The sequence below is a fragment of the Mixophyes fleayi genome, chromosome 6 (genome assembly GCF_038048845.1).
Source record: "Mixophyes fleayi isolate aMixFle1 chromosome 6, aMixFle1.hap1, whole genome shotgun sequence".
NCBI classification, from domain to species: domain Eukaryota; kingdom Metazoa; phylum Chordata; class Amphibia; order Anura; family Limnodynastidae; genus Mixophyes; species Mixophyes fleayi.
Genome location: NC_134407.1, coordinates 2,065,384 through 2,091,409, shown reverse-complemented (window position 1 = coordinate 2,091,409; position 26,026 = coordinate 2,065,384). Strand labels below are relative to the sequence as shown.

Sequence of the window (26,026 nt, the reverse complement as noted above, 5' to 3'; positions counted from 1 at the left end):
CGCTGTGAGCAGTCGCCATAGAGATGACATGGACCATAGTCTGAAAACACGTTGTCCTGTTGAGCGCAGCGCAGGCAGATATTAATCCACCATTATAACGTATAGTTCATGAATACTATATGAAAATGCAGATGGAAAGGTCATGGTCATATTTACACGCCTGACCGAAATCACAGTCCCCGTTGAATGAGTCACAGACGACTGCACTAATTAATAAGGAATTAAGGCTGAAATCAACCAACAATATAAACAGCTGATTCCTGCAGCAATAACTGTGCTGGAATCATATCAGCAATCCCACAAATTGCTGCTCGCTGAGAAGTTATTTATTTCTGAGACCCGCTGTCCTCATACAACACCGGGAGGTTTTCAGATGCACTCAGCTCTTAGTAACACAGCTCTCAAAAGTCAAAATAAACAATCTTTTCTGATGCAGAATCCCATTTCTAGCAGACACATAATGTTTGCAGAGATGTACTCAGGTGTGGGGCGATGTGTTACCGTTCAACCATAGAGAACGCTTCCTCCAATTCTCCTCCTGATAGAATCTATCTGCACCTCTGCTGTTGTAGAACTGCAAGTACCAGCATGCCCTGCCAATCTCAAGCTCTTCCCTACATACTGAGCCCTTTACATGCTCCTCCTATGTAGACAAAGATATAGAATACTGGGCTATCCAGCTGTTGTAGAATGATGTGTCTCACTTCTGCAAGTACATATACAAGGAAAGGGCAGGCGGACGGGCGAGACACGGTAGGGGCAGGGGGTATAGGAGAGACACAAAAGGGGGGCGGGCGAGACACGGTAGGGGCAAGGGGATGGGAGAGACACAGAAGGGCCAGGGGGTCTAGGAGAGACACAGAAGGGAGACGGGCGAAACACAGAAGGGGACAGGCGAGACATGGTAGGGGCAAGGGGATGGGTGAGACACAGAAGGGGCAAGGGAACGCGTGAGACACTGAAGGGCCAGGGGGTATAGGAGAGACACAGAAGGGGGATGGGCAAGACACGGAAGGGGCAAGGGGACGGATGAGACACAGAAGGGCCAGAGGGTATAGGAGAGACACTGAAGGGGGACGGGTGAGACACGAAAGGGGCAGGGGGACGGGCGAGATGCTGAACGGGCAGGAGGACGTGCGAGAGGCAGAAGGGGCAGGGGGACGGGCGAGACGCAGAAGGGGCAAGCGAGAGGCGGAAGGGGGACCGGTGAGACACAGAAAGGTGGAGGGGGCGAGACACGGAAGGGCCAGTGGTATAGGAAAGACACAGAAGGGGGGCTGGGTGAGACATGGAAGTTGGAGGGGTGAGACACGGAAGGGGGACAGGCGAGACACGGAAAGGGGGACAGACGAGACACGGAAAGGGGGACGGACGAGACATGGAAAGGGGGACGGGCAAGACACGGAAAGGGGGACGGGCAAGACACGGAAAGGGGGACAGGCGAGACACGGAAGGGGCAGGAGAAGTTACTCCTAATTATGGAACAAAGTTTGGCATATTTGAGACAGTGGAAGGTAACCAGGGCTCTGTGGGGTCTGCATGTAATGACTGACAGGACGAGGACACAAGCAGTGGAGTGGATGGTAACTGTGCAGACACGGGGTGAGTGGGGTGAGAAGTGTTATACTCCTACACCGCTGAACCCTCACATGACAGTTACAGCAGATAACTGGGGGCCCAGCCGTCCAGCGAAGGGGCCACTTCCATTGGATCTGTCACATTCATTTTACACACGGAAATAACACAACTTGTTTTCTTTCAGCACATAAAACATTTCTGAGAAATAAAAGCTGCTTGGTGGAATGTAATGGTCCATTATCTTATTAATACAATGTGACTTAATGCTTTTCTATTGTCAGAAGTGAATGACTTGAGAGCCGGCAGCCGCTGGCAGAGCGTGTCACATAGGAGCGAGCGCTGACGGCGGGGGGCCCTTAATTCTAAGAAGAAAAAAACGTGCAATTTTAAATACTTAAATTTTTACAGAACACTCACAAAAAAACACACAACCCCGTTGTTATTATTTAGAAACAAGATTTTACATTTTGTGTTCAAAAGCTCTTTATCCACCCTTTCCACGCTGGGACTCAGGAGACGGAGCCCGCACAGAAAGGAGGACATGACGCGGAGAAGAATAAAACTGAATACAGGACAATAAATGGGTTTTATCTTAGATTCTCTGGGTCTGGCGCTGCCAGAGCATCTTGTATATACCACACGCCGGCAGGTGATGCCCAGGATGGCGAAAACTCCTCGCATTAAATGGCTTCATAATTCTCATCCGTTAACCGTGACCAGCGTCACACGGCCGCCAGCTCCCAGCTGTGCCTGAAAACCAGGAGAGTGATACGAAGTGCAACAAATTTTTTAAAGCTTTAAATGCATTACATCAGTTACGGGACCTCTAGACATTAATCTAGCTGCAATGTCCTGGGGAAACCTCCCAATGTCAGCTGCGTAATATGCAAATGAGCGGCAGGGGACAGATTCACCATCATTATAGAAGTGTAAAAAGAAAGAAGGTTCCTCTCAGTCTAACGCTCCTTGCATTAGCGTCTCTCTCTCTTATAACTCAAACGTTATTACCCCCGAGACGCCCGTGTGAGGGCACAGGAGAAGCCCGGGCTTAAGCAATGAATAATAGAGCTGATTTAAAGAATTTTGAATTGTCCCAAATAAAACAAAGAACATGATCAGGAAACAACAATATTTGGAACAAAACGCTGGGGCTGAGCGACTGAATTCAATCTGATTACTAAGCTGAAAATCCATCTCGTGAGCCCCCCCCAGACAGTGCCCCGCCGGACCGAACATTGCAAGGCCTGGGGCGAGTTGCTTGGACATTTCCAGGGACTTTCCGCATATGAAGCAACAATTATGTTATTATTACCAGACACAATCTGCGAATCGGTTTCCTTGTTCACTGCAGAGACCGTCACCGACGGCTTCTTCCGGATCATAGACATGAGGGACCTCACAATAGAAGGACGCAAGCGGATTAGAGATCGGAGCAATCACAGTCCAAGAACATAAGCAGAAGGAGTCAAAATAAACATTTCAGACAGCAAATATTTCATTATTAACAGAAAGAAATCAATTGCATTTTATGATATGTCAGCTGAAGTTGCATGTGGAACATTGTTAAAATATATTTTCAATACTTTCACACAGACATCTCCTCATTCCCCCAAACCTCTGCAGTCCTCATATTAAGAGTCAGGCCTGTAGAGATAAATCAGAGGTTGTGACACATGTCACTTTTTGTCAGCAAGTGAGGAGGTTGGATGATGCCTCTGATATATGTCTATATATACACAATAAAAACTCAAATATAATAAAAATGCAGTAACATATTTTAAATGTTTTTAAATACATTAAAAATATAGTGATCTGTTTAACAATGTACATGTCAGTCCAGAAAGTTTCATGATAACCCCTTCTATTCATGTTCAGACTTCATGTGCAGAAAGCTCCTAACTGTGCGTTATGTTATTACCCCCATGGTGGTGTCTTGCTAATCAAACATCTTCAGACAGACAAGACATCATAATAAAACTGGCCACGGAGACTCGTGTGTGTATAAGCCACGTCTTACCGGATAGGGTTGGGTGGTGGCGGTGGAGGTAGTGGGGGCGGCGGAGGCGGAGGAGGAGGTGGAGGGTTTTCGGCCTGATGAACACGTTTCTGAAGTTCTTCCACTGGGAGCAGAAACGAGGAAAGAAGCGTTATAGACACCACTTAAATATCATCATAATCACCAGCACATCAGACAGAACTGGAATCCTTAAGATAATTGCTCCGTATTTATCAACAGAAAAAAAACATTTACTAGAAATGTATCTCCCCGATAGAGTACAGTGGCTGAGGCCTGGATGTATTGTAGGAAAAACACGATCCTCAGGGCGGGTGCACTGGACAAAGGACAAGTATCAGCCCTGAAATGTCCAGATCTCAGAATCTAGTCATGTTACTAGGGGGTAAATGTATCAAGTTGAGAGTTTTCCGACGGGTTTGAAAAGTGGAGATGTTGCCTATAGCAGCCAATCAGATTCTAGCTATCATTTTGCAGAATGTACTAAATAAATAATAGCTAGAATCTGATTGGTTTTTCAAACCCACCAGAAACTCTCAGCTTGATACATTTACCCCAAGGTGTCCACTGGAAAGACAACCATTAGAAGCTGGTAATAATTTCTCAGAACCTGGTATCATCATCATCATCATAATTTATTTATATAGCGCCAACATATTCCGTAGCGCTTTACAATTGGGGACAGACATAATAAACTGATAAACAAACTGGGTAAAACAGACAGAGGTGAGAAGGCCCTGCTCGCAAGCTTACAATCTATGGGACAATGGGAGTTGACACATGAGGTTGAGTCTACATTTTACATTTTGGCCCAGCCAGACTGCAAAGGTAAAAGTGACTCATAGGCTAAATGATCCTGTCACACAACAATTTGATCAGGGGGTAGTTGTCTTGTGTGAAATTGTGTAACAGGCGGTAATAAGCTAAGGTAGTGAGGTTAAGAGGGTGGTTGAGGAATATTATAAGCTTGTCTGAAGAGGTAGGTTTTCAGAGAACGCTTGAAAGTTTGTAGACCAGAGGAGAGTCTTATTGTGCGAGGGAGAGCATTCCATAGAGTGGGTGCAGCCCGAAAAAAGTCCTGTAACCGGGAATGGGAGGATGTAATGAGGGTGGATGAGAGACGCAGATCTTGGTGTAACCAGGAGTTTTACATGGAAATGGATATCACTCCATCAAGTAGACAATCATTAGAACCTGGAAATAGCCCAGGACAACATCAGGTATATTATATAGAACTTATCAGAACCTGGTATAAGGCCACCAGGAGGACTATGTAGAATATCACTCCATCAAGTAGACAACTATTAGAATTTGATATCAGTCCACTACGAGGATAAATCATGGTATCAGTCCACCACATGGTATCAGTCCTTTGGGAGGACACTTCTTAGAAACCTCTATCAATCCACCAGAAGCACAATGCTTAGATTCTGATGTGTGAAAACATGGGGAACAACTCATAGAAACGCAAACATGAGGACAAGCGTTAGAACCTGGTATCAGTCCGCTCAAACTATCAGAACCGGGATAGAAAGATGCCTCATATAACCGGATATCAGCCCTTAGAAAAGGTAAACATGCTATTATATAATACAAAGGACAGGTATTAATTCAACTGGACAACTTCTAGACCTTGCTATCAGTCCACTAGAAGGCTCATTTAGAACCTGGTACAAATCAATGGTGAATTCACTATAAACATAACAGTGAAAATCTGGGAAAACATTTTATAAGAGAACAACAAAAAGAACTGGACGTAGATTGTTGTTTATTGATTAGACCGCAGAAGCTGTACAAAGACGACCATTAGCCTCCACCCTCTCCCGCCATCTCTCCAGGGTGAAAACGAGACATGTTTATAGTAAAACATTGAGGGACAAGATTTCATCTTAGATCACCACTATATAATGAAGGTAACACAGCACTAATTACTGATCACCCCATCTACTCTTTTAACAGTTCTGTACTAATGAGCTGCGTCTTCTCCCTCAATGGAACGAGATATTGATTCTTAGAAGTCACAGAGTGTACCAACATACGTCCCTGAAAGAAACAAATGAGATACAAAGAAATTCTGCACTTTGGTGATCAGTCCACAATCTCTCTACATTGTTAGACCAATGGCTGGTAAATATCTGTAGAAACCTTTTATTATCTGCTAATCGAGCTGTGCTGAATTCTGCACTAACCGGCCATGGTAACCTTATTAATAACTAGCGATAATACCCCTCCACCCTGACTGCACTAATGTTCTACGTAGTGACCGTTTCTCCTTAATCATGAAGGATTTAAGGTGGAATTGTAGGGAGAGAGCCAGGCAGATAACGTGATTCTAAGATGAACGCTCAGTAGATCCCGTGTCATGAATCTCTTGGCCAGTACTGGGCACAAGGAAACACGTGGATAGTCAGATCTGGCTACCTGAGTATTTTAGATCCTTCACTGTGGATTCAGAGCTCTGTAATTTGGTCTCCAGATCTTTCTTCTCTTCTTCTAAGATATCCAGTCGTTTTTTGAGACTCTGGACCTCCTTCAACAACTTGTCCTCCTCCAGCTGCTCCTCCACTTCCTTCATCTGAGTTATGACATAACAAAGTTACAAGAGAACCATCATAAGATTGACCTCTACCAACCTTTCCACGCTCTACATTTCAGTTATGTTACATTCACTTTGGTTTGAAAGTTTTCACAGCTCCTGTAATGCAGATTTTATTTTCATGTAAATATTCACATACTAATCAAGACCCCTATCCTGCACTGCTGAGCTCAATCTCAGGAGCACATCTCAGCAATTACGTAGTTCCTATTGTCAGTGACACCCTGCTGTGTCTTATAATAAGCAGCTACGCCTACCAGTCCCTGTTCCGTGTAACAGTAACACTAGTTACACATCTACACACTGTCACTAACATTACAGGACCATCCTCTGGGAATACTGGAGATGGGGGCAACAGTGTCTAAGTACCGAGAAGCCCCCCACAACAGAAGCAGCTTAGTTTAACCCTTTAATGCCAACGCAGCCCCCGCACGTTACCTTCAGCTGATGCTGAATCCTGTCTTCCTCCAGTAAATGGGTTAATTTTGCATTGTCTTCTAGAGCTTTCAGGAGCTGCTGGTCGGGGGCACAGCTCTGAAGCAGGAGGCAGCTTTGTCTTTTAAGTTGGTTCTGTTCAATGTACATCTGGAAAAACAGCACAAGGGGTTTCAAAATGGTGGAACAGATTAACGAGCCCCCCACCATTAATAATGATTCAGTTCCTGCTACTAATCTCTCCCTGGAACTGAATACAAGCTTGCGTCATTTGGGAACTGCGGGATTAACATAAACAATTCTATATATGTGCAGTTTATATACAGTGTTAAATGTTCTGTTATGTATCACACAAGCAGATAAGTGCCCCTTAGTACGTTCATTTACAATAACCGGATATTAGAGGATAGAATCCAGAAGAGTCGGGAGCCTTGTACTCCTCATGGAATTACCATTTCCTACAGCCTTGTGGCGGACTCTAGTATACAATGACTGTACACATTCACCTCCCGTCATGTTGCCAGATTGCCAAATGGGTGAGTCTGGGATCAAATGACACAGACCCGTCAGTCTGACCAGAACTTGGCCAGATTCTGGGGGTGCATTAGTGCGGTCAGCTGATACAGGACACAAAGACCTCATGTTCAGCTCGCAACACATAGAGCGGCCAATCTAGGCCCCAAACTGCCCAAGAGAATCATCACGCGTGTCGTCACCTTGATCATAAGGACCCCCTGTACATGGATTAGGCCACTGGAATCACCTGCAAAACCAAGGGAATAACTGACCTCCCCTATTACCGCTACCTGATACACCCACCCCAAAAACTGAACTTCATCTTAATTCTGTGTTTCTATCCCCCCTGCTGGAAATTTGTAAATGTCCTCCCTGATGGGCGAAAATGCTCTGCAGCTCACTACCCATAATGCACTGCAGCTCATTACCCATAATGCTCTGCATTACTGTTGTCAATCATAATGACTGAAACAGGGGCAGCACCTGACAACTGAGCTCAGACTCTGACAACCAGAGAGCACTGAGATAAAATACTATGAGATAACCAGTAGTGAATGCACGTAGCTGGATCTTACCTCCTTCGCCAGTGACTCCGCCTTCTGACGCAGATCTTTCTCCATCTCTAAGCTAGTCTGTAAGTCTTCATATTCTTCCACCGCCAGGACAGAGACTGCAGGGAACGGAAATAATGTCACCAATAATCTCTGTGCGGTTTATGGCGCCAGATAAGACTGGAGACTTTCCGCATTCAGATCACATTGACTTATTGCTTTGTATATACCCTCCTGCAACCACCACTACATACATTGCCTTTTCTCTCCTGTGCTCCTCAGGCATGCCTTTACATCAGCAGGATATAACACAAAACCACTGTGTGGATGCAATTGTATCCAATGCAGAGAACACATCCCCAGAGCAACACAACCAAACAACTGGATGATATAAATACTTTGCTCAAGAGCTCTGAATAATTAAAGAAAAAATATATATTATATATCATTAGTGCAAGTGACTGGAGGGTGTACACTAATCAATGCATAACAGAACTTCCCACAAACAGTCCATATCTTAGACACACATGGCCATAGTGCGGACGATAAAGGTCACCTGATGTGGACCAATATGAACTCTAAATCCAAAAGAAAACAAAACTGATGGACTCATTGATATATATATATATATATATATATATATGCTCTAAATGCCCCATCAGAGGTGGAATTATACGGAGCTACATACGCCCCCTAACGTCCCATCATATGACCACGCCACTCCTTGCCATCATCCTGGTATCTTACACCCATCTCCGTAGTTTGTCTCTGCACCCCCTGGAAGGACCTTCAGGAAGATGCTGGTGGAGGACACAGGAGAGTGGGGGGGGGGGGGGGGGGGTGTAGAGTACAAGGCCCATACTGGCCACGTAGGTGCAGAAGATAAGGGGTCAGCAGAGAGCCGCAGGGGAACAAGGTAAAGGCTGCCGGAGGAATCGGCACTGAGAGAGAGCAGCAAACACAGGTCAAGATGTGAAGAGATTTTCTGGTACAAAGTGGGGGCTTTGCCCCCCCTATCTCTTAGGAGGGTCACAAACGCAGTAATGAAAGGAAATGCAATTTGTTTTGCAAATGTAGGTGCTTGTTAGTTTAAATGTGCTACAATTAGCATAAGTTTCTAATCCCATTAACCGATGAACTGCTTTAAAGTCCTGCTGTAAACAGACACTCCCCCCGTCCCCCCACCACCAACACTGTGATTATAATCAGAGAGCAGCGTTCTCCTCCCAGCCGCCACTACATTAATATTCATGCCTTTTCTTGAATGGGCTTTAATTACTAATCAAAACAGGAGCAATTAAGAGAGCAACGATTCACATTTCTGGAGAGAAGTGTTGGCAAACAAGTCGTGGGTGATGTCAAGTGTTTAACTAGTGTGGACCAGAGTGAAGCTGATAGGGGATCGTCTTCTCGCCCTGTTACTGCAAGACAGCCGTGATCTAGGAGTCTATTCCAGCAAAACAGGATCCTGGTAAAATCACATGCGGACAGGGATTCAAATATTCACAAGTTATCATTTATACCAGCTCAGGATCACTGCTCAGATGGCAATCGCTCCATTCTCACAGCTTAACATTTAAAGGGCCATTATACTCAAAATAACTCTAAATATAACGTCATCTGTATAATAATAATTATAAGGAGCCATATAATTCTGCAGCGCCGTACAATGGAGAGGTAATACCGGGAACATACAGAGTACAGACAGAATGAAAGCATAATAAGCAACAATACTTAGGACAGAGTGTCAGAGGGAAGAGAGGACCCTGCTTGTTAGAGCTTACAATCTAGAGGGGAGAAGCTGACATATAGGAGGGTGTGCTGTGAGGAGGGACGGCCAGTGGTGGCTGGTGTAGGAGGAGGGCTGGTATGTTTTAAATGAACAGGTAAGTTTTTTGGGAGTGTTTGAAGCATTGTGGGGCAGCACAGTGGCTCGGTGGTTAGCACTTCCTCACAGCACTGGGGAAATTCGATTTCTGATCATGACCTTATCTGTGAGGAGTTTGTTAGTTCTCCCCGTGTTTTCGTGAGTTTCCTCCGGGTGCTCTGGTTTCCTCCCACACTCCAAAAACATACTGGTAGGTTAATTGGCTGCTATCAAATTGACCCTAGTCTCTCTCTCTCTGTCTGTGTGTATATTAGGGAATTTAGACTTTAAGCCCCAATAGGGCAGGGACTGATGTGAGTGAGTTCTCTGTACAGCGCTGCGGAATCAGTGGCGCTATATAAATAACTAATGATGATGGTGGTGGGCTGGTGTAGGGTCTGTGTCTTCCACAGTAGAGGGGAAGCACAGGAGAAGTCTTTGAAGGACTGATTGAGACGTGGTTACCAGTGAGCAGGTGGTGCAGCAGCTTGTAGTACAGCGGAGAGGGTGGGACTGTGGATATGTAGCAGGGAGAGGCTGAATGCTGAGGAATTTAAATTGTATATGGGATGAGGAGACAGTGTAGGGATTCAGAGAGAGGCAGAGCGGCATCAAGGATAGATTGAGGAGGCCAGACAGGGGCAGGTTGCAGTAGTTGAGGCGAGATGATGAGAGTTGTAGTATCAAGGTAGTGGAGGGGATGAATCTTGGCGATGTTATGAAGGGTGACACCCAGGCAGTGAACAGGAGGAATATTGTCAGCAGTGAGCGAGAGGTGGGGAGGAGGGAAGACTCAAGCAGGGGGAAGGGATTAAGACAATGAGGGTGTCATCGACGTAGAGGTGGTACTTCAGAGAGGAGGAACAAGGGCAGAGGTGTAGTCAGACGAGCAGAGGGCCAAGGGAGGAGCTTTGAGGGACACCAACAGGTAAATGGAGAGGGGAGGGACAAAAAGCCGTAGGTACTTACAGAGAAACGATCAGCACAATAGGAGGTGAATCATGAGAGGACAGTGTCACCAAGGCCCATGGTGTGAGCGTTGTGCAGGGGGAGAGGATGAGGCCTTTGGTGACTTTAGTAAGGGTGGTTTCTGTGGAATAAAGGGGGCAGAAGCCAGATTTGAGAGGGTTAAGAAGGAAGTTTTCAGAGAGGAAGTTGGTGGAGAAAGATTGGAGCTATCTAGAGACACCAGGGAGGGCTTTCGGGTGATACAAAGATCGTACACGTGAAGAGGAGGCGAGGTGCATGTAGGTGTTGGGGAATAGGGTGTGGAGGCGGTGAGGGGGGGATGAGGTCAAAGGGGAGAAGGTGGCAAAGAGGCGACAATGGTTTTCAGAGAAAGAAAGGGAGAAGTCCTCCAAAATGCGTCAGTGTATCCTGCAGCTGGAATCTCTTATCCTGGGAATGTTTTAGAATGAGGAAAGAAGTGGGGAGTCAGCGCCCAGTGTACGGCGGATGTCAGAGGCATCTGATCTTCGTGTTGGCACTTTATATACACTATTGATAACAATATACTATAACTGCCAGCTCTCCTTGTGGTTATACCTGGCACTGTACAGCTGTTACCAGGGTGTCTCAGCTGAGAGGTGCCATGAACGTGGTATTGACTATCAAGCATTACGTGTCCAAGATGATAGAGGACAGTGGGCCGGGGATGAAGGTCCTGTGGACAGAATAACGCTGGGTGGGAGTATTACTGTTGGGGTATCGGACCATGTCTCATACCTACAATGTATAGTAAGTGAGACCAGGAATTAGGATACTTCTGTTGCTCCTGAGTCAGGGGTATTATGCCTGATGTTACCGGCCTCCACCACTCATCCCAATTGAATTTAGGTGTAGTCCACCAACTGCAGTGGCGCACGCAGGGGGGGTTTCCGAGTCTCTAGAAACCCCCCCCCTGCGCTAACTAATTGGCCACTGTCATATACAGCAGCCGCGGCGCTGTCAAAGAAGCGTCCGCGGCGGTGCTGTATTGTATACAGCACCGCCGCAGACGCTTCTTAGACAGCGCCGCGGCTGCTGTATAGGACAGCGCTGGCGAAACGGAGCTGCGGGTTTTTGTTTTTTTTGGGGTCGGCGGGGGGAAACCCCCCCTGACAATCCTCTGTGCGCCGCTGAACTGCTTTATAACTTTACTGTGACTTCATTGAGCAATACAACTGTGGTCCTCTTCTTCTCTGTGCAGTCACTCTTCCGTTTCACGTTCCTTCTTTATTTTCAACCATCTGCATTTAACTTATAGTTAACATTTCGGGCATTATTCTAACTTTCTGTTCACTACCACCCGGGAGAAGAAGTGAGGAGCCGTCAGTCTGCGCACAGCGTGAGCGGAGCCGCTATAAGCAGCAGCCGTGGCACAGGACTACTAGGCCAAGACAGAACGGCCACCGCAGAGTTGTAGTGAACTGGGATACTTATAGATTTTACACAGGGAAAAAACACAACGAAACGACCCAGAAAATGATGAACTCAGTCCCTGGACAGGTCTGCTGTATGCACTATTTATCATGTTTGCTCTATTGTTCTGCATTGTTTCCTTTTATATTGCATTTTTATGAGTAACACATTTACATGAAATCTAGTACAAGAGAATCATTATTCCTTTTGCGTCTTCTCTGGTTGAAATATTTCTCTACATTTTATTAATTTGGCATAAATGTCAATAAGCTTCTCCCAGCCGGCCTTGTCACTTTCATTTTCTCTTTATATGTGTTTATTTCTACATAGTTAGTTGCATTTTATTTTCACATAACATATACTTGAAGTCGGCAGACAGCTCTCTGCGATGTATATACCAGATGCATCTTTGTCCTAGAATGTTATCTGTCTGGTTAACACTTCCCTGATTGCTGTGTAGTTGTACAATTTATAATTCACTATCACGCAGACCTGAAGAAGTCTCTGTAATGCTCGTCCCTATAAACAGACCTAATAATAATAATGTATCACTAAATTCTGCTGCACCTGCAGAGACAAACCGGGAATCAGCAACAGCAAAATAGAGAAATACAACCAGCGGACTACACGGCGCTACTTCCCAGCGTATGCAATTGTTACAGCACAATTATACTGTAAAAGTGGGATCTTTACTGGTCATCTCGGCCTGACGTCGCACACATATCACCATGTTCACACTTTAGAAGCAACTTTCCAGCAAAGTGCCAAAGAAAGACCATGAAACAAATATTTTATGTAAATAAAATGTTTCCTATCCACTAAGCAGCCGGACCTCCCACCCTGCGTTCAGGTTTTTATTTTCTCTTAAAACTCACAAATCACTTAAAGTGATTTCACTGCGAAAATGTAATGAGAAATAATAATAAAAAGTGAGTTGGGAAGAACAAGTATTTAAGTATTTCTGCCCCGGTGGAAAAAACCTTAGTGTAATAAAAGAAAGCACAGGTATTACAAGTGTTACTGAACCGTTACTACTGGCCGACATGATAACAGACTACCTGCTCCTAATAAAGACATTTTTCACCCATGGAGACTAGAGGAACTAGATATAGTTTGGTCCCTTTCTGTTTATATGACTGGGACAATACGGCTTCTCACCTCTGTTGTACTTATCAAGAAGTTTACGCTGATCAAACACCTCTTTACTTAACATGACATTTTCTTTTTTCGTGATATTCACCTAAAGGGGAAAATAAGAACAGAAATAAGACATGGCGGATTTTCAGCGGGTGCGCTGTATGAATATTACCCCAATACACCCTATCACTGTATGAATAATACCCCAATACACCCTATCACTGCATGAGGCTTACCCCATTAGATCATATTACTGAATCAGAAGCCCATCGATACACTATGTTCTTATATAAGGAGCATTACACTGACTGCATGACTATATGAAGATACCTAAATACTTTAAAGTTTACTATCAGGGAAGCACCCCAATTACACGGTACCTCTTCTATTAGGTCCACTAGTTTGGAGCGGAGATCCTCCAGCTCTATGGTCGCCGTTTTCTTCTTCTCCTCTACAGAGAGAATTTGTTCTTGAAGTTCTGTGAAATAAGAATGAGGAGTTTTGGGTATCTCCGGCCTGAGACACGTCGGCTGTCAGGCGACATTTGGAGACTTACTTACTGGAGAAACTATAGTGACACCCTTTTACTCCAATATGCTGGTCACCCTTTAATCCAGGATGACATCAGCAATGGACACACTGTGACACTATTATTGAGCACACACAACCAGTGAGAATTAGTGTAGACATTCACTATTAACGGCCTCACACTGGCAGATTGTAGAGCAGAGAAGGGCCCCCCATTTACAGAAAAGTCCACTGCACACACGTATCCCGCACCTGTTAGTACATCACCGTATGAGAAGCAGCAGGCGATGTAAGACTGACAGGTAATTCACTAAGGGAGCAGCCTCCAGTGTGTCAAAGAACTATGCTGCCACTTTCATATCATAAAGGAAAAAACAATACTGGACAGTCCCTGGGAGCTGGTTTACTGAATGTAGCCTGCAATCAGGGGGTGTCAGAGTGTTATCTGTGTGTCATATTACGGCCACCATACATACACACAGCCAGACCCTGACTCATAGACACAAACCCCTGCAGTAAAAACAAGCTAATTAAGACAAAAAGGCAAATTCATCACTTTATTTAGTCCTATAAATGCTATTTATAACCATTTTACTACAAAATAATGACTTGACATGTCCTGGGTTAGAAGAGGCTGTCACTGGGATTTGAATCCTGTACGTCTGATAACCACCGTGGGCCCTGCAGTCCACGACCAGTACCCAGTCCTACCTTTAAATCTCTGCTGACAGCCCAGGGAGGTACAGATCCCACCGTCCACTTCACAAGACAGATCGTCGCCGGTCAGGCTGATCTCCTCGGTAATGATGTCTGGGCCCAGCTTGGCCATGTACAACATGCTAATCCGCTTCAGATTCTTGTTCTCTTTGTTTAGCTAGAGGGGATACATTGCAGAATGAGACATTTGTTAATAAGTGCTGGACCCTTTCTACACAAGAGGTCACGTCCGACAAAGAATAATTATCATACAGCGGAGACCTCGCTGTAGGGTCAGATAGCACAATAATAATATAATAAGGAGTTACATACCCTACGGGGGACCCTGGGCAGTATATAACCCCTGGGTTGTGCACAGTTTCTGTGTCTGCACTATGGAGTGGGAGAGAGTGACATTCTCACAGAACAATCCCAGTGATTAAGCTGCTGTTCCATCTACCCACAGACCCCGAGCCCTTGTCAGCAGCTCGCTTATCGCAGCCAAAAGTCCGAGGAAGAGATTGATCAGCTCTGTTCACTAGGAAGCACCTCGGCTTCTTTCCATTACAGACCAGCGTGTGGCTCCGGCCAACCCACAGCTTAACTGTGGCAGACAGAGGATATTGGGGGTATTATCTTGTTCGGGGTGAAAATTACAAGTTAATGAAATACTGTGTCCAGCACCAATGTGTTCTGCCAGAACCAGAGAAATAAAATGTAGTTCTCAGACTCCTCTGACATTCTGGTGACTTTACATGTTAGGAACAGTATCATTCTCTGTGTCCTGGTCTGTGTAACTCTTAGTATGACTGAAATCACATTAAGCAGCAACAGACATCAGTACGTCTGATCTAACATCTGCCTCATTTACTAAGTAACCAGGGGTGTAAAACTCCCCAGTTCCTGCTGATAAACTGATTATTAGATTATCTGACAAACGGCTGAGATTTCAGTCCAGAAACAGGAACTTTTTATGTCAACTATTTTCGTCATCGCCCCAGTAAGGGTTCAAAGGGCTGCAAGAAAGAGGAACGGAGACTAGTAATATATCATCAGTCAGCAACTTCTCGGGAAAGAATGTGTAACAAGGATTATATTTTAATAAATCCGATGGAAAGTATTTTGCATTCTAGTGCTTATGTGTTATTAATCTTATTAGCCGCTAACCTGCAGGGAACGATGTCAATCTACAAATTTCAGCCCATAGAGTTGAATTCACCCCTTGTACGACCCAGCTTGAGAATGGGGCGATTAATGAGGGTGTGGGCTTACAAATATGTATTATATTGTGTACAGACCCAGCAGAGTCTGAGCAAAAAGGCCAAATTTAATCCGAAATCTTCACAGCAATCCCAGATTGCAGAGCAGGGGACTCGGCAATGAATCCCGCTCCTCTCCATGTTCCCTGCAACTCTTAAACAAGTCACGCTGTATCTACAAGAATTCTAGTGTCACGTCAAACAAAGAGGAATAATAAGAGCAGAAGGACTTGCTAATGCATGTAAAAATGGGAGCGATCTCTTGTTGGCGTGATTTCACCCCTCGCCTCAACCGCGTGTCCGGAATTGCTAATGAAATGTGCCCGAAAATTGCTGTAATCTGTGTTCCGATGAAGTGGCTCAGACGCATTTTACACCAGCAAAAATACATAACAGAGTGATAAAAACATTCTTTAATAATAATAATATGTCTCTGATGAGGCGGAGGAGAGAAAATGACATGCTTGGTAAATTCATCAGACTGCTGGTAATCACGGTACAAGGGGAGGTCGGTGCTGCCCTCCGTCTCTTGTTTGCTTCCATATACAATCAGCGGAAAATGTGCACTTTTTGTTAACTCCTCTTTTCAATTGAAGACAATGAAATGTCGATTTCTCCCAACAAACACTGGAGATTTGTTGCCTTCTGCAGATTGTGTGCCATTTAATCCGTGCATTCGGAGGGCATTACATAGAACAGAACAATGGCCGTATGTCACAAAATATATATTGTATAAACACCAGTTTCACTGAATTTTCCTCTATACAAGGAAGTAATACATCATCTACAGGGGCAGAAGTCTGATTCTTAGCAGCTTATATGGAAAATCAGACCATTATTATACTGAAAGGTGTTTGATTTATTGCACCCATTAATTACATAGAAAGACTCACACCACCAATATGTTGGTACAGATGATAAAAATGAGATATGATAAAAAATAAGAATAATAAAATGATAAAAAATAATTATATTATTATATCTTCCGCTTTCATAAATCATGCAAATCATTTTTTCAGCTGCAATTTTTATTCATTTCCAAATTAATCTGTGCGGTGAAATAAGAGATTGTGTTTGAGTTGCCAATCAAAATTCTTCCCCACTTATCCAATCAGCGGCCGGTGCTTGTCCCCACCACTGGATCAATAGGATTGATTAACGAGGACATCCCATATAGAATCGCTACTGATTTCATCAGCGCTAGCTGTAAACACGATATAACAAGCACAAGTAAATTGTGTCTTTTCTCCGCATAACTATCTTGGTTCCTGAAGTAAGACGCCATTTTGCTCATGGATTTTCTGGATAGAGATTATCTGTATATTTTTATAAACTGAACAAGACTCATATTGATTAAACAATTCTTCAGGCTCCTCTATCTAACAGCCCCAACGGTGTCTATCGATAAACCATGGACTTATTGTATACTTGTATGGATGGGGCTACAATAAACAAATCGGATGTAGTGTAATATTATTATTATTATTATTATTATTCAGTTCAAATTTTATTGCAGTCTGTTCTGTTAACTTGTGCTGTAAACATTCTAATGCTCTGATTGGCCGCAGGTTGGTTTAATCCTGTGATCTAATGTTCTGATTGGCTACAGGTTGGTCTAATCCTGTGAATGATCTAATGCTCTGATTGGCTACAGGTTGGTCTAATCCTGTGAACGATCTAATGCTCTGATTGGCTGCAGGTTGGTCTAGTCCTGTGAATGATCTAATGCTCTGATTAGCCGCAGGTCGGTCTAATCCTGTGAATGATCTAATGTTCAGATTGGCTACAGGTTGGTCTAGTCCTGTGAATGATCTAATGCTCTGATTGGCTACAGGTTGGTCTAGCCCTGTGAATGATCTCATGCTCTGATTGGCTGCAGGAGGAACTAGTCCTGTGAACAATCTAATGCTCTGATTGGCTACTGGTTGGTCTAGTCCTGTGAACTATATAATGCTCTGATTGGCTGCAGGTTTGTCTAGTCCTGTGAACGATATAATGCTCTGAGTGGCTGCAGGTTGGTCTAATCCTGTGATCTAATGCTCTGATTGGCTACAGGTTGGTCTAGCCCTGTGAACGATCTAATGCTCTGATTGGCTGCAGGTTGGTTTAGTCCTGTGAATGATCTAATGCTCTGATTAGCCGCAGGTTGGTCTAATCCTGTGAATGATCTAATGCTCTGATTGGCTACAGGTTGGTCTAGCCCTGTGAATGATCTAATGCTCTGATTGGCTGCAGGAGGAACTAGTCCTGTGAACAATCTAATGCTCTGATTGGCTACTGGTTGGTCTAGTCCTGTGAACTATATAATGCTCTGATTGGCTGCAGGTTGGTCTAGTCCTGTGAATGATCTAATGCTCTGATTGGCTACAGGTTGGTCTAGCCCTGTAAATAATCTAATGCTCTGATTGGCTACTGGTTGGTCTAATCCTGTGAATGATATAATGCTCTGATTGGCTGCATGATGAACTAGTCCTGTGAACAATCTAATGATCTGATTGGCTACTGGTTGGTCTAGTCCTGTGAACTATATAATGCTCTGATTGGCTGCAGGTTTGTCTAGTCCTGTGAACGATCTAATGCTCTGAGTGGCTGCAGGTTGGTCTAATCCTGTGATCTAATGCTCTGATTGGCTACAGGTTGATCTAGTCCTGTGAACGATCTAATGCTCTGATTGGCTGCAGGTTGGTCTAGTCCTGTGAATGATCTAATGCTCTGATTAGCCGCAGGTTGGTCTAATCCTGTGAATGATCTAATGTTCAGATTGGCTACAGGTTGGTCTAGTCCTGTGAATGATCTAATGCTCTGATTGGCTACAGGTTGGTCTAGCCCTGTGAATGATCTAATGCTCTGATTGGCTGCAGGAGGAACTAGTCCTGTGAACAATCTAATGCTCTGATTGGCTACTGGTTGGTCTAGTCCTGTGAACTATATAATGCTCTGATTGGCTGCAGGTTGGTCTAGTCCTGTGAATGATCTAATGCTCTGATTGGCTACAGGTTGGTCTAGCCCTGTAAATAATCTAATGCTCTGATTGGCTACTGGTTGGTCTAATCCTGTGAATGATATAATGCTCTGATTGGCTGCAGGATGAACTAGTCCTGTGAACAATCTAATGATCTGATTGGCTACTGGTTGGTCTAGTCCTGTGAACTATATAATGCTCTGATTGGCTGCAGGTTTGTCTAGTCCTGTGAACGATCTAATGCTCTGAGTGGCTGCAGGTTGGTCTAATCCTGTGATCTAATGCTCTGATTGGCTACAGGTTGGTCTAGTCCTGTGAACGATCTAATGCTCTGATTGGCTGTAGGTTGGTCTAGTCCTGTGAATGATCTAATGCTCTGATTAGCCGCAGGTTGGTCTAGTCCTGTGAACGATCTAATGTTCAGATTGGATACAGGTTGGTCTAGCCCTGTGAATGATCTAATGCTCTGATTGGATACAGTTTGGTCTAGCCCTGTGAATGATCTAATGCTCTGATTGGCTACTGGTTAGTCTAATCCTGTGAACGATATAATGCTCTGATTGGCTGCAGGATGAACTAGTCCTATCCTACCTCTGCTCTTTAGAGAAAATATTTGTATTATGTTAAAACAATAGTCAGTGAAAATAGAAAATGATTTCAAAAAGTCTAATCTGGATATAATATGAATGTAGCCAAATCATGTGCATCTCTCACACACACACACACAGAACTATCCCAGTGTATCACACACACACACACACACACACACACACACACAGAACTATCCCAGTGTATCTCACACACACACACACACACACACACACACACACACACATACACACACAGAACTATCCCAGTGTATCTCACACACACACACACACACACACACAGAACTATCCCAGTGTATCTCACACACACACACACAACTATCCCAGTGTATCTCACACACACACACACACAGAACTATCCCAGTGTATCACACACACACACACACACACACACAACTATCCCAGTGTATATCACACACACACACACACAGAACTATCCCAGTGTATCACACACACACACACACACACACACAACTATCCCAGTGTATCTCACACACACAGTAAAGATCTCTGCAGCGGTTTTCTCTTCCTACCTTTAGCGCCAATGCCTCAGCGCTCTCCCTGCACGTCTTCTCAATCTCCAGATTGTTCTGCATGAAGCTGACCTCCTCGATGACCATGTGAGAAACTGGGGGCAAGAGAAAGAACTTTGTGAGACCACAAAACGATCCTGATCAGCTCAGTTACTCCGTGTCACAGAAACGTAAAATGCCTGACAGTTAATGTGGATAATGTGATATAAAACATCCAATCTCGACGATCACCCTCAGACAATGTATATTTGTGCGTTTAACCAAACAGAAGACACAACAGACATGGAATATACACTGCAATTATTTCCTTAGCGGAGACTGCTTCAGAAGATAGGATTAAGTAGACACGTTGTAAATGTAACAATCTCAGCTGATGATTATTGTACATCATTTAAATTGAGTATGGTGGGTTTCCATCACCGAGTGACCAGTCGTTAGGCTGGTTTTGGGAGATAGTTGGGTTCTCTGTGTAGTAAGTGGAGCAGGAACTGGTACTGTCAGATATCAGTCAAAATAACTGTAGGCGTTGACAGGTCCACCAACGTCTGCAATGGCTCCACAGCCCCTAATAATGGATAAGTCTGTATATATGGTGGGCTTTGTGTGGTGTGAGCGACGGTATAAGGAAATCTTTGTAACAGTTCTTAGTTTGGTAATAATAGCAATAAAACATTTAGAAAATTCTCCAGGATTCCTGCCCAGTCTGTGGATAACTCTTCTAAAGGTCACAACTTTCATTTAATAATCTCTGGGGTCACTGTGGCCTGGACGGTACTAAAAGCAAAATGGATTTTGTTCTGAAATAATTCCTGCATAACTCTATCAGTAAACGTGTGAAGTCACCACGGTGTGGAGGGAGGGGAACCACGAAATGAGGCATCTGAGCATTATATAAACTCTTCCCCTTGCGATATGTTAGACCGAGACTTCAGAATGGGTAGTGGAATTATTTAATGTATCTCCATCTGTATTCAGACTGACAATGACAGGACCCCAAGGAGAGGAGGACACACAGTCTAGGTGGAAGATCAGAGTTTCCCAACAGAGGTGTTAAGAAGACCTGCAAGTGTGATGTTGTTAAAGATAAATTAAAATCTTGGTCAAATCAGTCTGAATTGCATATAAACTGTTTTCCCTGTCTGTGATGTAATCACAGATGTGCATGTGGGTAATTGCTTTGTAAATGAGAAATTCCAATCTATTGTTACTCACGTAAATCCTGTTAGTATTGCGCCCACAATTCCAAATGCATCACCGCTGACTTATATCACCAAGACTGCTATATTGTACCCTGTAATCCTTCAAATTGGCAGAAACAAAAGTGAGGGAGAAGAAGACCACTCCTTCTTGGCCGCGGTTGCCCACGTACTTCACACCCAAAAGACCAGGACATGGGGGAGCACAATGCTCAGCCCAAATGCCGTGGTTGACCCTAATGATGTGAGCACAGGTGGTTAGGTATGCAAGAGATGACTACACGCAGGGAGGTGAGTGAAGTAACGGAAGGCACACAAATTGCGGATTTACACCCGCTGTGCACCAAAGCTGTTCTTACTGGTCGGGCTGATGAGTATGGGATGGCACCAGCTGGGAATGTGGCCAGGTATTGTATCGGCCAGGTATTGTATCGGCCAGGTATTGTATCGGCCAGGTATTGTATCGGCCAGGTATTGTCGCTAGAGTAGGGCTGAGCTTCGGTCTATGATTTCAGACTTTCCAAACCATAGAAAACATTTAATGAAATTACAGAAATTCATTAACGGCCTGGGGAATGGTCACCAGCCTAACAACAAAGGTTGGTGCATATTGCTCAAGGCTAGTCTTCCTGGATGTTCCCAAATTTATTACTGAAACTAAATTAGAGGAAGACATTGCCCTGACCGATAAAATTAATCCAATTAATATAGAACGTATAATTACTCAATTAGCCACTGCGTTTACAGTAATTAGGGGCTGGCATAAATTATTATGTAGAGAAATGAGCAACAGAGTGCAAAACTTATGGCAGTAAATATCCGAGCGCTACAGCCATCAGGTAACACACTCCATAGAGCACACCTCATGCACCCATAGGTGTATCAACACATGTAGGACACAGCCAGAACTTGCGCATATCGGCAGAGAAAGGGCGATACGGAGACACGCGTGTACATACACAGGAGGATCATACAATCTGAGTTTAATGGGGCTTCCCATAGTCCAGACTTCAACGAAGTTGATCATTGCATTTGTCGTGCACTCGCCAGTGATGTTGTGCGTGCACACACAAACGACACAATTGAAGAAGCGCGAGGGCACACTATGACCGATGTTGCACGAGACCACCATATGGACAAGCAGGACCAGTGGAGGTTTGGTCAATAAGGATTGGGTCACACCTATAAGCTACAACCAGTACAGTTAATTAGTAAGCCTGATAAGGAGCCAAATGTAGAAATTAACACTGCAGGGAGTAGACAAACATTCCTTGTAGATACAGGGTGGCCAGGTCTGTATTAACCTCCCCCTTGAATTTGTCTCTTACCAGGGAAACTATTTCAGCTGTGGGGGTTACAAACCCTGTGACTGCACCTACACAAGTTACCATTGGGCCACTCCAGACTAAACACTATTTTCTCCTTGCAGCAGCAGCTTCTACTAACCTACTTGGCCGGGATTTGTTGTGCTAATTGTGATGCATTATATACTGTACTCCTTAAGAAGTGTTTTCAGATATTCCAGAAAACAATACTCCGGAAGTGCAGAATGTATTGACGATCTCACAAAGACATCTCCAGTTATATACTCTCTTCCATCCATAGTAGAACAAATACCCGGCCCCCTATGGACTAAGGATGGACATGACACTGGATTGATGGTACACGTAGCTCCTGTAGTGATACGTACTACCAGTACAGTCAATAGTCCCATTTTGCCTGTCAAGGAGCGTGGGGGGGAAGGGCTGTAGAATAGTGCAGGACTTAAAGGGGATCAACAATGTAGCCGAGAGCCAATTCCACGTAGTACCCTATCCAGCTGCCATTCTGATGCAAATCCCTGTTTCTGATACCTATTTCACTGCAATTGACCTCTGTTCTGCTTTCTTTTCTGTTCCTCTACACTCTGGCTGCAACACACTAAGGAAATGGAACAGGCTTTCCTAGCACTCAAGGAATGTCTGCCACAGTCTCCTGCTTTGAGAACACCAGACTATGAAAAGCCATTCGACCTATTCTGTACGGAAAGTGTTGGTTTGTGCGGCAGGTCCTCACACAATGGCATGGTGACGGTAACAGACATGTAGCCCTATGCAGTGTCTGCACTTTTAAAATCGGCTTAAACAAGGCATGTCTCATCTGCTAGATACACCAAGTGTAAACTTGCCCTTATGGTACCAGCAAACATCACTATCAAAAGATGTAACACACTGAATCCCGCAAATGTCCTACTGTAAGTACCTCATAAGACACAAATGGTGGAGGGCGAGGACGGAAGTATACAAGAAATTATTTTGACATTTTTGCAGATATTCATGACTGTATGGAGTATCTAAATCAGACCTGGCACAGTGACATCCCTTTAGTTGATGCAGACTTAACATTTTACATGGACGGTAGCTGTCATCAAATGCCAAACACCCATACACAACACTGACCCAGTCTCTATGGGCAACAGAAAAGCAACTTCACCTGTGATTCGAAACAGAGACGGACAGTGACAACGAGTCAAATACATTGCTCTCAGCACAAACAAACTAATTAGAATGCAAGCAATTTGTATCCCGCAGATGGCCCTTTCCAGGTAATTCAGATTGATTTCATACAGTTATCTCCTTGTAGGAATTTAAAGTATGTGTTGATATGATGCGTTTTCTAACTGTGTAGAGGCCGATCCAGACGCAACTAATGCCGCTGTGTTTGTGGCTAAGAAAATACTGCAGGAATTTGTATGTAGGTTTGGTACCCCCAAAGTTATTGAGAGTGATCACGGTTTTTCAGACCATGTGTAAACTTATGGGCATTGATAGCAAATTACACACTCTCTACAGGCCACAAGCCAGTGAAAAAGTAGAGAAAGTTAATGGTACTATCAAGAATAAATTGAGTAAAGTGATGGCTGAGACTGGGTTAGTGTGGCCAGAAGCATTGCCACTAGTACTGCACTGTATCAGAACCACTCCTAGACCACCTCTTAACCTGTCACCATTTGAGATACCTTTCTGTACTTGGTAGTAGACCCCAGGATGATTTAAAGTGTAACAGAGAAGAGACTGTCTAATATCTCTTTAATATGAGCAAACAGCTAAGACAGCAGCAGAAATGTTTTAAAACTGCTGTCTCCGGATATGCCAGGAACTAACTGTCATGATATTGAACCTGGACACAATGTAAATGATACAAAACTTTTGTGCTCAGATTGTCAAGTAGACTGTTGTGAAGGGCCATATCAAGTGTTGAGTTTTGATGACCAACACCACATTCTTGAAGGTAGCAGAGAGAGACACTTGGATCCATTCCACTCATTGTAGGAGGGTCAATAATCCGGAAGAGGCAAAGGTCCATAAAACAACACTGTCACTCGTGAGCCTGTTTCAAGAGATCTGAATTGCACGGACGCACTCTATTACCCTACCATGGAGCATCCATTTTTTCCCCCTTTTCCTATTTTACAGTACCCCATATTTCTGAAGTGACGTCAACGTCATGGAGATCGGATCAGATTCAGCAGAAGGAAATATGTCATCACCAATTATTCCATAGCACATCTAATGTATAATATGACTAATTATACAAGGAGACATATGCCAGACACTTTATATATATACTTTAATACAGTTTTATACACAGAGGTTTTACAGTATATAATATGTAAAATCAATACATATAATTATAAGAATATTATGTCTTTGTATTTTAAAAATAATTACATATAATAAGAAATCAAATATAAGGTCACTATCACTTCAGGAAATAAATGATACTGTAATAAGAATATGTATTTCACATGTGGTAAGAATACATATATACGATTGCATACAGCAACACAAATGTCATATGGAGCGAGTAAAGCAGGTTTATAATTCCTTCTTCATTAAAAGCACATTATTCCCATTTGACTGACCTTCCAAGACCGCACCACGTGGAAGAGGAATGAGATCAGTAATTTGCATACAGACACCCAGAAAAAGCCGCTATTTGAGGAACTATGGGCACTTGGTCGTGATTTCATACACACTGCAGGATCGGAAGGCAATTGGAATAAGATTTTTAGTTCTACTGACCAATCAAATGAAACGAAGATCAGTACTTTGTAATAACTATCGTATACACACTAATGCGATATCTGGCCGAATGGTTGTTTATCGGGTGATTGGTCTAATTATTGGCTGAAAACGCTGTAGTGTGTACTCAGCCTTAACCTAGAAAAGTGTCTGTTGGTAAAGTGCAAACCAGATACGGTCCACTGACTGATCAGGACTCTGGGCTTGGGTAGATTTACTAGAACTTTATGTAGCAATATTGTAGGTTACTCTGTACCCTATATGCTCCCCAAGGATGTGTATTATATCTGCGAGCGTAAAGCCTATAAATGGTTATCTCCGAAGTCCACAGGAGTATGTTTCATAGGAAGGATGGTCCCCGAGATCATGACTTCATCACATGAAAAGATGCGCAGTATTCACAGATATACCCCACCTCCGTATGTACAAACACTGATTTAAGAGAAGCGTGGTACCCGGGTAAGAGATCTTAGCTACAAATTTAATATCAGTCTAAAGGGTTTCAGTTTCTGGTAGCATGAGACAAACAGGACTGCCGGGGAACACTGCGTTTTAATTATATACAGTCTCTGGCAAGATTAATCGATGACATTGCCGAAATGTATAATGACACATTTGGCTATACGGGTAAGGAGCTGTAGGCCTAGAAGAAAGAACTCGTACAACATCGGATGGTAATCAACTCTTTGAGGATACTGTGTAAATTTAGAAACACAATTAAGTGCCAAGTGTTGTACTTACATCACTAACAATACCGAGTTTCGTAGAGCTTATAATGCTTCTCTATCTGCAGTGGGGGGAAGTTAGTAGGTTGGTTAAAAACTGTTGTGACAGGTTGGACCGCCTCTGCCACCCTGTCTGTTGCTGCTGGGAACCGGCTGGGCTTACTTTGCCAACGTTCCCTTACGTTATCCCAAGTGCGCCCTCTTGCCGCAGTAGGAGGGGCTTACAACGCTGCTACCACTGGATTCCTTAACCGGCATCCAGTATCTGGTTTCTTCAGGGTAACTGTCTCTGCAAGTGTACCCCCTTGCTGGTGTACCTGGGCTGGTACTCCTGACCTCTTACTGTGGATCAGGGTTGATG

General features: G+C 43.9%; 1 protein-coding gene across 3 annotated transcripts in view; it reads right to left on the bottom strand.

Annotated features, from left to right (window-relative positions):
• SHTN1 (shootin 1) overlaps nt 1–26,026 on the bottom strand; it is an 85,627-nt gene that overhangs the window by 17,158 nt on the left and 42,443 nt on the right. For all 3 annotated transcript variants that reach the window (XM_075215579.1, XM_075215581.1, XM_075215580.1), the window contains exons 4-12: nt 19,681–19,775; nt 14,334–14,496; nt 13,475–13,572; nt 13,116–13,197; nt 7,715–7,809; nt 6,627–6,773; nt 6,014–6,167; nt 3,596–3,698; nt 2,891–2,973 (exon numbers count right to left, since the gene is read on the bottom strand). In XM_075215579.1, coding sequence (XP_075071680.1) covers nt 2,891–2,973; nt 3,596–3,698; nt 6,014–6,167; nt 6,627–6,773; nt 7,715–7,809; nt 13,116–13,197; nt 13,475–13,572; nt 14,334–14,496; nt 19,681–19,775 — 1,020 coding nt within the window. The remainder of the gene's footprint in view (nt 1–2,890; nt 2,974–3,595; nt 3,699–6,013; nt 6,168–6,626; nt 6,774–7,714; nt 7,810–13,115; nt 13,198–13,474; nt 13,573–14,333; nt 14,497–19,680; nt 19,776–26,026) is intronic.